Genomic DNA, 14325 nt, shown 5'->3' on the forward strand with positions numbered 1-14325 from the left:
ACTACCGAAATGCAACGCGCGGGAATCTACGCATGTTACTGAATGAACTGATCACTCCCTTCCCTTTTCTCAGAGATAATAGCAATTCGGACTACAAAATTGAGATACAAGTATTTTTATATCGAAAGGTCAGGTACACAAGAAGATAAGTGTTCAACAGTGAATTTTTTCGGTGTGTAAACTTTGTAAAATTAATTTAACTTTACGGCAAGTACGGAATGGCAAAACCAGCTGTTGGTGTTTTAAGCAACATACCCAAATTACGATTTGTTTTATCTTCTAAAATGCCAACACTAAATTTTCTTGATATCACCAACGGTAAATAAAATCATATTCATTATATAATTATTATAGTCTAAAAGTTAATTGTGAAGCACTTTGTTGAATTAAGGAATGAGAATCAGGTTTGTAAACGCTGAATAATTAATTTTGATAACTTTCCAATATTGTATTTACCTGAAAAAATTATTTGTAACTATTATACTACACAGTGAAATGGTGGATTTTATTCTTAAGTGGTCCTATTGATAACTGTTCTCAAATGGTTTGATAGAATTTCAGTATTTTAGGTTAGATTTATGAAGTCCTGTAGTTGAAAACTTTTACTTCTAGCTACAAAGGTTAAGTTTTATAATTCATCTATAAATATCTGGCAGATGCCTTGTTAAAAAACCAAATGTCAACTTTCTGTAGATTTTCTACATTCAAACCTAATTCTAAAAAATAAAAGTAAGGTTGTTAGAATATGTGAGCTTTCAATACTGTGTGTATGGTGGTTCGGTTTCAGTTAACCACACATCTCAGGAATGGTCGAACTGAGAATGTACAAGACTACACTTCATTTACACTCATACATATCATCCTCACTCATCCTCTGACGCATTATCTGAAAGGTAATTACCACAGGCTAAACAGGAAAAAAAAGAAAAAAAGTACTGTGTATATGTGTGCTTGTTATTTTCAGATACCAAAGAAATATTGGAACAGAATAAAGTAAGTGTAATTGTGGCAGATTTTGGATTGTTAGCCGGTGTAATGTATAATTTACCTAATGATGTAAAATGGATACAAGGAACCTGGGCAGGAGCAGATAAACTTTTTGCTAAATATAATTCAGAAAAGGTTAGCCAGATTAATTTATATATTTTTTCTGTCTTGAGGCTTGCCAATTTTATGATTTTAAGTTAATTTTACATTATATATGTAAAACATTCTGTCTGTATATGTGTGTCTGGGTTGTATCAGTAATAATCCAGGCGTGTATGTGGATAATCAGAAAAGAAACCATATATCCCATAACTGTTGAAGATATATTTAACATTGATAACAGTTACTAGTTTAGTATGACCAGTGTATTAACATCTTTGATTGCAGGTGTCACATAATTTTCTTATTTGTGTGCTATTGTGGATCATGTAACAAAACATTTGCTTGCAACATCATCTGTCACCAACTCTTACCTCTAGTAGACAACTGCCCTTCCTTTAGCAATAAGACTCAATTTACATTACTTATTGGTCTCTATATAAATGTAACCTCTTTTAAATGTGTAACATTTGACATCAATTATGACATTTACCATTATTTTTATGTTTAATTAAGTTACCTGGTTTTGGCTGTATTCAACAACAAATAAGTGTACTATTATTTAATGCTAAACACATTATTCCTGTGCTGAATGAGATGTAAACTACCCAATTAAAAGCATTCTGCCTGTGGGCAAATTGTCTCCTTCCTACAACCTTAACCTCTTCTTCCTCTGATATGAATTGTACAAATTGCATTGCTCACTGGCCATTTATTGCTGTCATCTTCTAATAGTTTCTGCTTAGGGATGCAGGGCATTACTGATACTGTTCAGTGACTATGTTAAAAGTTGAAAAAATAGTCAAACTGGTAGCTGAGATGATTATTGGGTAAAACCCCAGGCATGTTATCCTAAAATCGAAATCTAAACACATTAATCTCTCTGGTTTTACTGGAGGCTGGTAAAAGTATCAATGTAAAACTAATTGAAGTATTAAAAAATAACATCTATATTCAAGAATAATTTTAAAAACTTTTTACATGAATCTAAATATGATTTTGGCATGTTATCAATCTAAGCTAAGTTATAAAAAAATCAGTTGGCAGCTGAGTATGTGTTAATCAGTGTTATGAATTTGAAGTAAAGTTTTAAAAAGTGTTAATTTCATACAGTATTTTAATAATTGAATTAATGTAGAGTCTGCTTACAGACCTTAAAATGTAACATAATAAATGTTACATTTTAAGGTCTCTAAATTTTTAAAAAATATTTTATTACTAATAAATGTGTAACAACTGTTTTTTTTTTTTTTTAATAAAGAAATTACCACCATATATTATTACTCGTTTTTCTGGAACTAATTTTCAATGTATGATGGCTGAATATGTGATTACACATATTGTATCATGGGAAAGAAATTTTTATCATTCAAGGAAACAACAGGAAGAGCAGATGTGGGATAAAAGTGGAAAAATATCAGATTACCGTATTATATGCGACTTAAAAATAGGCGTGTTAGGTATTGGAACTATTGGTATCCATGGTGAGTGAAACATTTACTAAAATGAAAACTTTGTTATTATATCAACTGTATTAAATACACTGTTATTTTACACACACACACAATATTTTATATTAACTGTAATAATATAAAATAAAATATAACAATAAAATACAACTTTACTGGATGACTTTAATTTTACTATTCCACTACATCCTGAAGTTTATAAAAAAAGTCAAATAAGAATACTGGTGAATAACTATCATGTTTAATTAAATAAGTTCTTTAAGATTACCAGTATTGAGACGTATTGGATTTCTCTTTATATCCATTAGTAAATAATACTTATGATTGTGTACAATACTGATTAATGACTGGCACCATTAAATTTTCTTTTAAATAAAATTTTAAAACAATATTTATTTTATTACAGTTTGGCAAACTATAATTATTATTTGCAGTGAAATATATATCTACAATAATAATGTTATTTAGCCTTCACCAAACAGAAACTATTTAGAATTTATTTTTATAAATAAAATGCCAACAAACTGATTTATAAATTAAAATTTTCTCCAATCTTGACAGTGTTAAAAAAATCCTTTTAATTTTCTTTGTAGCTATGTAGAGTTGTGTAGGTTTCAGTCTCCCTCTTATTAACTGGTAGATTCAGAACCTTTTTATGAAATACGTTTGATGCAGGTGAAGGAATAACAGACCATCAAGCTAATCCTTGTCTTACTGCTGGTGTAGTACCTTCCATACTGCAGGTTTAGAAGTAATTCAGTGAATCTGGTAGAACATGTGCCTTTACTGCATTTTTTATACAAAAATAAATTTGAAAGGTGGAAGATGCATTTGTAAATGTGTGTAGCTAATGGCAATGAAAGGTTAACTTTTTGGCCAAAATAGGTTAACTAAAATTTCAGAATACATTTTATTATTAATATAAAGTAGTAGTGTATTTTATATAAAATTTTCATTTAGTATGTTTATGTTGCAAACCAACCATTTAATTTTTGTCATACTGCAACAAAAATGCACCTTGGAAGAAACTAAATAATTCTGCTAATCTGCTAGATAGTAGTCTGTCTACTGTTAAATATGCTATTATTTCAATATGTACAACAGTGAAAAAAAGATTTTATTCTTAAATTTGTGAGATAAATTATTTGTGTAATTTATGGTAATTAAATGTTGAAGATGAAGCAGCATTTATTGAAAATTTTATTTTCATTATGTATATGAACAATTCTATTACTTATAATTAACAATATTGCTGATAAGTCATTAACTAACCATGTTCCCCTTTTTCAGTTACAATTCAGTTGAAGTAATGAATTCTACATCCAATTTGAAAGGTTGTTAACTGTCACTTTCAGTTTTAATATTATTTTACACTTTTCATGTTCATTCATAAACATCATTTTCTTTTCCAGTTGCATCTGTTTTGAAACAATTGGGAGCATGTGAGATTTGGGGATTAGTCACTAAAATTCCAGACAAGAAAGAATCATGTATAGATTTTTACAGGTTGAACTTTATTCACATCTATTATTTTTTCAGATTTCATACATATAAGCATTTAATTTAAAACATAAGAATGGATATGAAAATCTAAGGATTATTAGTTAACCTTTCATTATTTAATGTGAATATTATTACTTCAAAAATATATACTTTTGCAACCACAAACCAAATCAGATTTTTAGAATAAAATATCTTTAAAAAAATTGAAACTGTTTTTGGTGTGAGAATAGCAGCACCAATCACTGAAAAGTGATAAAAAATGGAATTGAAAACTTTTTTGAAATACTTATAAAAATATTTTATTATAAAAATTTGGTTCAGTTTGATGTTACAAAAGTTAATATTTTTAAATGACAAACGTGAACAAAAACATAGCAGATGCTATTATTATTACATAAATAGAACTGTTAATGAAGTTAATTTGTAATCATTGAAGAAAAATATTTGTTTAATATAGGATTAGCTGAACATGCTTGTAAATATAGATGAAACATGGACAGTAACTTCAGTATGAAGGTTATGACTGTAGTTGGATGAATCCATTTTTTGTGCAGTATTACTATTGTCAGTATGAAAAATAATGATTACTTATCATGAAATAGCATACTAAATACTGACTTTTATGTATACTTTTAATGAGAAGTCATTATTTTGTAATGTTTATGATTTTGCAGGACTGCATCAGAAATCACTGAAATCTTAGAAAATTGTGATGTTATTGTAAACATACTTCCAAGTACAGAGAAAACCACTGGTTTATTAAACATTAAGAATTTGTCTTTTTGTAAAGGAGCTGTTTTTATTAATGTTGGTAGAGGTACAATAGTAACAGAAGCTGATTTGGTTAGTGCATTGAATGAAAAATATCTCTCAGGAGCTGTATTAGATGTATTTCCTGAGGAACCACTTCCTGAAAGTAGTCCTTTATGGAAAATGGAACAGGTAATTTGTTATCAGATCTTGTATTTATTTATTTTTATCAGGAGAGGATAAAGCTGATTTAAAATGTGTAAAGTTGTTGTGCACTGTTTATTACAACCTGAAATTTCATTCTAACTGATCTTTAGAATAGTTCCATTAGAGATAGAGCATTCATGAAATGAGATTCAGGCCTTCTTCAAAAATAGTAATTCAGTTGTAACATTAGTCTAATTCTCTAGTGAAGTTCTGATTAACCAGCTTATCTGAAAATATCTGAGCTCTTTAATTTCTAAAAAAAAGTAATTTTTGTTCCAGCTTATATTTTAATCTGCTCTAAGCAAAGTCTTCTTGGAGAGCTGCATCAAACCAGTCAAATGACTGAAGACAAAAAAAAAAAACTAAGCAAAGACTTATTTAGCAAATACCTATGCATAATTTTTAAGAAAAACATATGTAATTAATTTTTATGATTTAATTAAATTTATTAAATTAATAATTAATCAGTTTAATTAAATTTATAATTTGAAAAAGTATCATAACATAATTTCACATTATGTAGATCACATCAGAAATGGTTTACCATTCCATGGACAAAAAAGGAACTCGTCCAGTGTTTGCTTAGAAGAATTAGGGAGAGAAACTTTGAAAAAACTATGGTCAGAATTGTATTACAAAATATAAAATTATAAATAAAAAAAAATCCCTTTCGGCACGCTGGAAGGCAGAGGTAGATTTCACCAGTGCTAAGTAGGGGATAAAGAGATTTCCAGCTTAAAGTTTAGAAAACTTCAAATTTACTCAATACGGCTATGGTTGTATGTGAAAAAAAGTTTCACATGTGACAAGCCCTATCTTCTTACAATTCCAGCAATATTTTGGTCATCCTTTACTGTTAGGGTTGGTCATTTCAGAAATTGTTTCAGACAAAAGTTTTACGTAATATTTAGAGGACTAACGACCACTTTAGACCGATTTGATACTGTGCCTGTTAAGGGAGGAATGTTTTTTTTTGTTTTTGAAACCCCATTTTTTTTCATTCCCTGGGGCAATGGTTGGTGATACCAAAAAACTTTACTTAGATAAGTTTTAGGCCGTTATCCAAAGAATAGTTGGAGCCTAAATGAATTCGATATTTTACTTAATAAGAAAGATATAGTGATATTTTGTTTTTTTGAAAAAGCCCCCCCCCCCCATGGTCTGATTTTCGCTGTTAATGAACTTGACCGAGATTTTGGGATGCATTATTTTTAAGGAACAATTTGAAGGTGATTGGTGCAAAATTTCGGCAGTTATTGTGTCCACAAGAAAGTAATATATATATATATATATATAAATGTATATATAAACTTTTGAGCTGACAGTGGATTTGGGGTTTGGGGGATGTAAAACGTGAAGATATGTCAAAATTTTCCAGAAGGCATATCATGGTACCCATTACAATAGGTAGCTTTCTATTGAAATCTACCTAAAAGGAAGCTCATAATAATACATAATCATTATTTTATGAAATAGTGATGTAACTATGTGAAGATAAATAAACAAAATTGGTAGACAATAAAATAACAAACAATTAAGGTCTTCATTGTTAAATAATTGAGTACATATTCAAGTACACATTAAAAGGTATGCAAAAAATTCAGGTATTCTAATTAGTAATATTATTTTAAAATAGCACAGCTATTAGCTAATCTGCTCTAATCTCCCAAGTGTAATATGAGGAGCCCATTGCCTGGAAGGGAATTTGGGATATCATTAGGATGGTTGTTTTCTATAAGACTGTCCTCACTATCCATCCCATCCCTTATCATTGTTTAGATTTGTTAAGGATGCCAGAACATGTGCAGCCATCTTTAGTGTCATCTGGTAGTGGGGAGCTGCTGTTTGTAGAACGATCCAGGGACTTTACTTCCTGTATGGTAGCTGTATAATAAGCTTAATATCAAAAGTACCCTTTTAGATAAAGTCAGATCTTCTAAAACACAATGTGATTTTCACTTGCATTTCAGCATTCCTTCTTATGGATTTGTTTCCGACTAAAACAGTAAATTTACAGACCAGTAAATATTATTAGCATATTACTGAATAGAAGATAACACCTCTTTGGACTCGTAAAACAAGAACCAAAAAGAAATACTGAAATGATCAAAGTAATTGCCTTACATTAAGTTGAAAAAATAAATTATCTCTACGGATGTATTACAAAGAGATATGGGGAATATTCGTGGTAGGCAGTAGTGTATGCAAAATAAACAACAAACATAATTTAAAAAAAAATGATTAAAAAGTGGAAGAATGCTATTTTAAAAAGAAATACATTCAAACAGATGGAATGTTTATTTCATTCCAGAAATCTTCTGCTTAATCTAGTATGGTGTTTATAAATTTTTGAACAGCAAGTAGTGTACAGTGAAAATTTACTAAATTTCATTGAAATTTGTTTAGAATGTAGCTGGGCAATATGATTACAACTCATTATTTTAAAACTGAGGAAGGGCAATGCATCCTGAATGCTTAAGAAAATTCAGCTTATACAAGTAATCTAAAGGTAGCTAGTTAGTGAAATTTTGGGTCTGAATTACACTGAAGAAATTAATTTTTTAAGAATAAAATAATAATACTTAGGCCTGTATGTAAATCCATGTAACAAATTTTTTCTGGTAATTTAATGTGACCTTGCAGAAACTGAATAGAAAGCTGTGGTTATTAGATACTAAAAAATGTTTGTCAGCGTGTTGTGGAATTTCACCAAACATTAACATCGGTTAATCAGTGGGAACTGATTTCCTAAAAATTGCTTCAACTGCTAGCACTTTATCCTTACTTCACTTCTATCAATAACCAGAATGCAAAAAATCTGGATCTTTTGCCGATCCAGATTTTAGAGAACCATCAAGTTGTAAGAGATGCATTTAATCATCTCATGCAGGATTATATATTTTTAGTAAAATATGTGATAAATATTCATCAAATGAAAATATTGTTCTTTATCTAAATTTAATTTAATGTAACTGGAAACTTAAAAATACAAATAATAGTGTTAAATTTATTTTTCCAAATTTTTTTGATGTTATTAGGTTATTATTACACCTCATACTGCTGCTATTACAAGAGCACAAGATGTGGCTGAAGTTTTCTCTAAACACTGGAAAATTTGGAAGGATGGAGGAACTGTACCATATGCGATTGACTTCACTAGAGGATATTAATATCAGTTCCTGTAACTGCCATAATTATACTATTTCAGCAATAATTAATGATATGGTGTGATGAAAAAAATTGGCAAAATCTAAGAACCAGCTTATTAAAAAATGGTTACAATTCTTGTTACTGCACAATTATTAAAAATAAATTATTTTACTAAAACTAGTTACTTTTTTTTTGCAAGTGCTACCACTTTAATTAAACATTTTTATTTGGTTTAAAATTTTATTAACAAGTTCGTTGCTATACAGTAATTATAAGATTTAGATATATCCTGCGCTGAAATGGACTTTTCTTTTACGCTGTATTTAGATTGCTGTAAGATAAATGTGTAAATACATTTTGTGTAAGCAAAAAATTACATACCTGTGGCAGATAATTACATCTATAAAATTATTTGTTCAAGTTCACTGCGTAGTAACCATGATCGCCTAAGAACCATCATTTTGCTTGGTTCTGAGCAAAATGTTTAACAATCTTAGTTAAAGCCAATCCCTATATGGGTTTACTATTACCTTTTTCTTCCTTTTTGTTTGTTTATTTTTATTTCCTTTTTGTTTGGGGGGAAGTGCCATGGGAGTTGGGTCTGCCCTGCCCTGCTTCTATCCATAGCACTTTCTGGTAGTTGACAAGGCACCTGCTTTGTTTTGAGAGCATACTAGGTGACCCTGTGAGGTTATGGAGTGCTCAAAGCTGTATTTCCTACTTAAATAATGTCTTTTTAAGACACTTTTAAGAACAAGTGTCGCTGATTTTCATCATAGAGGAAGATCGGTGAAAGTAAAAGCAAAATCACATTAATGATCTTATTAGCAAGGTTAGATGCATAAAAATTTGAGAAATTGCTGAAATTTGTAGTTTAAGTTTTGGCACTGTTTATTCCATTATCCATGATAAGTTGAATTACTACAGAATGTATCAAGGTGCATTCCAAGACAGTTGGCTCAAAATCACAAAGATATCTGAATTCACATTAGTATGAAACTTAATGGTTTTTAGCAGAAGCTGTTGCTTTTTTACTTCCTTGTATGAAGTAAAGGAGTATTGAGATCACGAAAAATTTCAATTTTCAGATTTCAGTGGAAATATCCATTTTGACCATCCCTGAATCCATTTTGACCAGTTTCGGCATGATGTCTGTATGTACGTACATATATATCTTACATAACTCAAAAACGATTAGCTGTAGGATGTAAAATTTTGGATTTAGGACTGTTGTAACATCTAGTTGTACACCTCCCATTTTTATTGCAATTGACTGATCAAAAGTGTCTAAAAGAGCCCAAAATCCAAAAATTTAGATTTTGGACTTTTTTTTTAACTTAAGTAATAAGCCCTGATTGAGAGATTTTCAACTATATAACATAAGTTGAAGAATAAAGAACAATTAGCTTAACTAGCCATGCATCAAAAATCTTAACTAGAATTCTGCACAGAAGAATTGAGAGGAGAGTGGAAGAAGGGAAGCAATTTTAGGACTCAGATTAATAATAGAAGGAAGATTAAAGAAAAACAAACCAATATACTTGGCATTTATAGACGTAGAAAAGGCATTCGATAATGTAGACTGGAAGAAAATGTTCAGCATTTAAAAAAAATTAGGGTTCAAATACAGAGATAGAAGAACGATTGCTAACATTTACAGGAACCAAACAGCAACAGTAATAATTGAAGAACATAAGGAAGAAGCCGTAATAAGAGGGGAGGGGCAAGGATGTTCCCTATCCCCGTCACTTTTTAATCTTTACATAGAACTAGCAGTTAATGATGTTAAAGAACAATTTAGATTCGGAGTAACAGTACAAGGTGAAAAGATAAAGATGCTACGATTTGCTGATGTTATAGTAATTCTAGCCGAGAGTAAAAAGGATTTAGAAGAAACAATGAACGGCATAGATGAAGTCCTACGCAAGAACTATCGCATACAAATAAACAAGAACAAAACAAAAGTAATGAAATGTAGTAGAAATAACAAAGATGGACCACTGAATTTGAAAATAGGAGGAGAAAAGATTATGGAGGTAGAAGAATTTTGTTATTTGGGAAGTAGAATTACTAAAGATGGACGAAGCAGGAGCGATATAAAATGCCGAATAGCACAAGCGAAACGAGCCTTCAGTAAGAAATATAATTTGTTCAAAGATTTTTGAAAGTATATGTTTGGAGTGTCGCTTTATATGGAAGTGAAATTTGGACGATCGGAGTATCTGAGAAGAAAAGATTAGAAGCTTTTGAAATGTGGTGCTATAGGAGAATGTTAAAAATCAGATGGGTGGATAAAGTGACAAATGAAGAGGTGTTATGGCATGTCGAAGCATTTGGAAAAATATAGTTAAAAGTAGAGAAAGGTTTATAGCCCATATATTAAGGCATCCTGGAATAGTCGCTTTAATATTAGAGGGTCAGGAAGAAGGAAAAAATTGTACAGACAGGCAACATTTGGAATATATAAAACAAATTGTTAGGGATGTAGGATGTAAGGGTTATACCGAAATGATATGGAATCTTGGATAGCTGCATCAAACCAGTCAAATGACTGAAGACAAAAAAAAAATAACATAAGTGGTACTTATTTTCATTGATTCCAGAGTTATAGACAAATACAATTTTAATTACTGAAATATTTGGATCTTACAAGGGGAAGGTACATCGGTTCAAATCTGACTTCATCTACTTTTTTTTAAATTTAAATATATTGATTTATTAATAATTATTAACCCTGATTGTAAAAAAAAATGTACAATAAATAATAATTAAATAATAACAATAAAAAAATATCTGAAGTTATTAAGGGAATAACATTTTATGTACTTTTCATTTCAAAAAAATGTGTATACATAGTTTAATAGGCGTACAAAGATATCATGTGGTGTCCATATCAGATTATTTTAGATTGCATCATAACTTGTGATGAAATTTGGATTCATCATTTTGAGCTGGAATAAACATCACAGTATAAAATGGAACCATCTGACTTTGCCTGCCAGGAAAAAATTCAAAACATGTGGATCAGCCTCAAAGTGATGCTAACATTGTTTCAGGACTATAAAGATCCAGTTTATTGTGATTATTTGGAAGAGCACATACAATCGATAGTGAATACTACTGTGACACGCTAACAGTGAACACTATTGTGGTATGCTAGAAAATAAAATGAAACATGCAATAAGGAGGAAATGTCCTGATTCTCTGTCAAAAGGTATAATTATTCTGCTTAATTCCTGCCCCATGTAGCTTAAAAGAAACAGGAACCTACTCTAAAGTCGAGTTGGAAGGTGTTGCTACATCCAACTTATTATCCCAAACATGTACCACCAGATGTATTTTTGTTTGGTCCTCAAAGAGTTTTTATGTGAAATTCTGCAACAATGAGCAGATCAAGAATGGTGTAGCAAAGTGAACAATTCTTTGCTACTGTAATAAGAAGGCTCTCAGAACAATTGTACAACAGCCTAAATGTAGCTGGGGATTATGTTAAAAAACAGCGTTAGTTTCATTGTCATTAAATAAATAATAATTTTTCTACAGTCATTTATCTCTAATTATTGAGTGACACTTATATATGAAAATATATGGTGTGCATTTAACATACTTCTATATGATTATGTTTTATTTTTCCAATATAAAAAGCACATAACGCTTGTTTGTACTACAAAATTATTTTTAAACTGTAGTAATTATAAATGAAAACTTTTTTATCGTTCCATTATGTAATTTTTAATCAGTAAATTATAATTATAATTACAACAAATACTTTTTTGTTTGAATTCATGGTATGTTTTGTACAGATGAGCAACGTAAAACCGAACCCATAATGAAAATGCTACCCAACACTATTTATGAAAGACTCTCACACAACTAGTGGATGTATATGTTACTACCGATTGTTGCTGCTGTTAATCAGGTGGTTACGTGTCGGTGCAGTATACATTTTGTTTCAGTGTAGTATTGTGAATACAGTTGTTTTTGTGTAAAATGCCTTATTCAGTCCAGGAGAGGATAGCTGTAGTTGTGGCCTATATTCGTTCTTGATAGTTTGAAGAATCACTCAAGTATTCGTAGGAAAATTTTCGAATGCTTGTATCCCACCGAAGAATACTGTACACAATTTAGTTAAAAAATGCTATACAACAGGTTCAGTTTCAAATGCAAAATGAAGTAGGCAACCTTCTGTTAGGACTCCTTAGGCCATTGAAAGGAGAATTACTGCCAATCCAAAAAAATTAGTATACAAGTTATCCAAACAATCTGGTGTTAAATACACTTCTTGTAAAATTCTTCATGAATTAAAATTGTAACCATACCGCATTACAACCGTGCAACAACTGAAGGAGACAGACAAACCGAAATGACTTTATTATTGCAACTAGCTTCTTGAAAACATTGTTGATGGATAGATAGACTCGATTTCGTATTTCACTTCAGATGAGGCATGGTTTCATTTAACCGGCCACGTTAATTCGCAGAACATGAACTGAAGTGGAAAATTCAATGAGAAATCAACGCAATTGACAACGTTTTGCGTCAGACGACTCTCAATATGATCAGTCGAGCACAAAAGTACATTGATATCCAGGTTGGTCATTTTGAACATCTTTTATAACAATAAGGTAAGTAAATGCAACATTTAAATTATGTTTTATATTTATCATTCATAAAATTTCATTCAAACATAACCTACTCTATTCTGCAGCGATTATGTTATGGGTTCGGTTTTATGTTGCTCACCTGTAGTATTTCTTAATAATTAATTGTGTAAATAAAGATCTATATAAAATGATCTCTACTACTTCCTAAAAGTAATTAATACAAATTAGGTTAGTCAGTTACTTCATTTGAGTGGATGAAAAAAAAACTCATCAAATACGTGTATTCAACCAAAAGGAAACGGCTCTTTGGAAAAGAATGGTGGAATTTTGAACATGGATTAAATGAAAACAAAAATACTTACAGTGATGTTTATTTATTGAATTTGTCATCTCAAACAGTTTTTTTTCATAACTAATAAATTTCAATATGTGCACCATTAGTTGCTCGACAAATGTCCAATCAATACTCAGTTTCTGCCCATACTCAAATTAACATTCATCTGTTATGGTTACAATTGCTTCATTAATCCTTTCCTTTAAGTGTTATAGGTTGCATACTTTCTATGAATAAACAGTGTTTTTATATACCTCCACAAGAAAAAATCACAAGATGTCAGGTCTGGACAACATTGGAGGCCAGGGTGTAGGTCCTTGCCAGCCTATACATTGATGTCCAAATTTTCTATTTAAAGCCTGGCTGATGAATGCATTAAAGTGTGGCGGGTGTGCCATCTTGTCGGAAATGAATTCATTTTACTTTTGAGTTTGGTTGAGGAAAGCAGTAATTGTTTACCGTATCAAGATAAAAATTTCCATTAATAGTCTCTCAGCGAAGAAAAAAGGTCCAATTCAATGATTTCTCATCACACCACATCAAACATCAACTTTAGGCGTGTTGTGTCATTTCTCAAAAATTACATGTGAGTTTTCAGATCCCCATACTTGTAAATCGTGTCTGTTACATACCCATTAATATGGAATGTAGCTTCATCCGTAAAAATTATATCATCTAAAAATGGTTCGTTTTCATTAATTTTATGGAAAATTTCGACAGCGAAATTGAAACGTTTTTCTCCATCATCAGGTTTCATTTCCTGCAGTAGCTAGATTTTGTATGCATATAAATACAATCTTTTGTGTAAATTGTTGTTTTCAAAATATCTAACTCAAGGCTTCGATGATGGATTTCTGAGGACTTCTGATTGCAGATTGTCTAATTTGTTCAACAGTTTCTTCTGATACTCATGATATGCCAGTTGATTTTTCCTTGAGAACAGATACAGTTTCTTTGAACTGTTAGAACCACCGTCGTATACTATTTTCATGTGGTGGCTCTTTTCCATATTCACATTGAAATACATGTTGATCTAAAATTACAGACTTTAATTTAGCTTGCCATAAAATATACTGTGCTTTTTCTTGAACAGTGAATATAGTAATGAACTAAACACTCCTCAGCCAACAATACAAAAACTGGTGTGGTGGTTTAAACTGCTGTTACACAAACGTTTGGGTTGGAGGTTATCAGGGCTACACAACTTAAAATTTCCCTATTG

The 14325-nt window shown here is 30.6% G+C and overlaps 1 protein-coding gene across 2 annotated transcripts; it reads left to right on the forward strand.

The window, feature by feature from the left end:
• Positions 1–26: 26 nt before the first annotated feature.
• On the forward strand, positions 27–8342 carry LOC142323552 (glyoxylate/hydroxypyruvate reductase A-like). 2 transcript variants are annotated; one of them, XM_075363338.1, is made up of 6 exons: positions 27–318; positions 965–1122; positions 2348–2570; positions 3968–4061; positions 4733–5000; positions 8054–8342. In XM_075363338.1, exons 1-6 carry the CDS (start codon positions 219–221, stop codon positions 8183–8185), a joined length of 975 nt encoding a protein of 324 aa, XP_075219453.1. In that variant the 5' UTR covers positions 27–218; the 3' UTR covers positions 8186–8342. The 2 variants fall into 2 exon arrangements, with proteins under 2 accessions (XP_075219453.1, XP_075219454.1); XM_075363339.1 differs by having other exon boundaries at positions 267–404.
• The last annotated feature ends 5983 nt before the right edge of the window (positions 8343–14325 follow it).

The sequence above is a fragment of the Lycorma delicatula genome, chromosome 4, assembly GCF_047948215.1.
Source record: "Lycorma delicatula isolate Av1 chromosome 4, ASM4794821v1, whole genome shotgun sequence".
In the NCBI taxonomy this organism is placed as follows: Eukaryota; Metazoa; Arthropoda; class Insecta; order Hemiptera; family Fulgoridae; genus Lycorma; species Lycorma delicatula.

Bases quoted from the DNA above. Each gene is read 5' to 3' on its own strand.
- LOC142323552 (XM_075363338.1), top strand. From the start codon at position 219: ATGGCAAAACCAGCTGTTGGTGTTTTAAGCAACATACCCAAATTACGA. The intron at 319-964 runs GTAAATAAAATC...TGTTATTTTCAG, and splicing joins TTTTCTTGATATCACCAACG to ATACCAAAGAAATATTGGAA. The intron at 1,123-2,347 runs GTTAGCCAGATT...TTTTTAATAAAG, and splicing joins CTAAATATAATTCAGAAAAG to AAATTACCACCATATATTAT.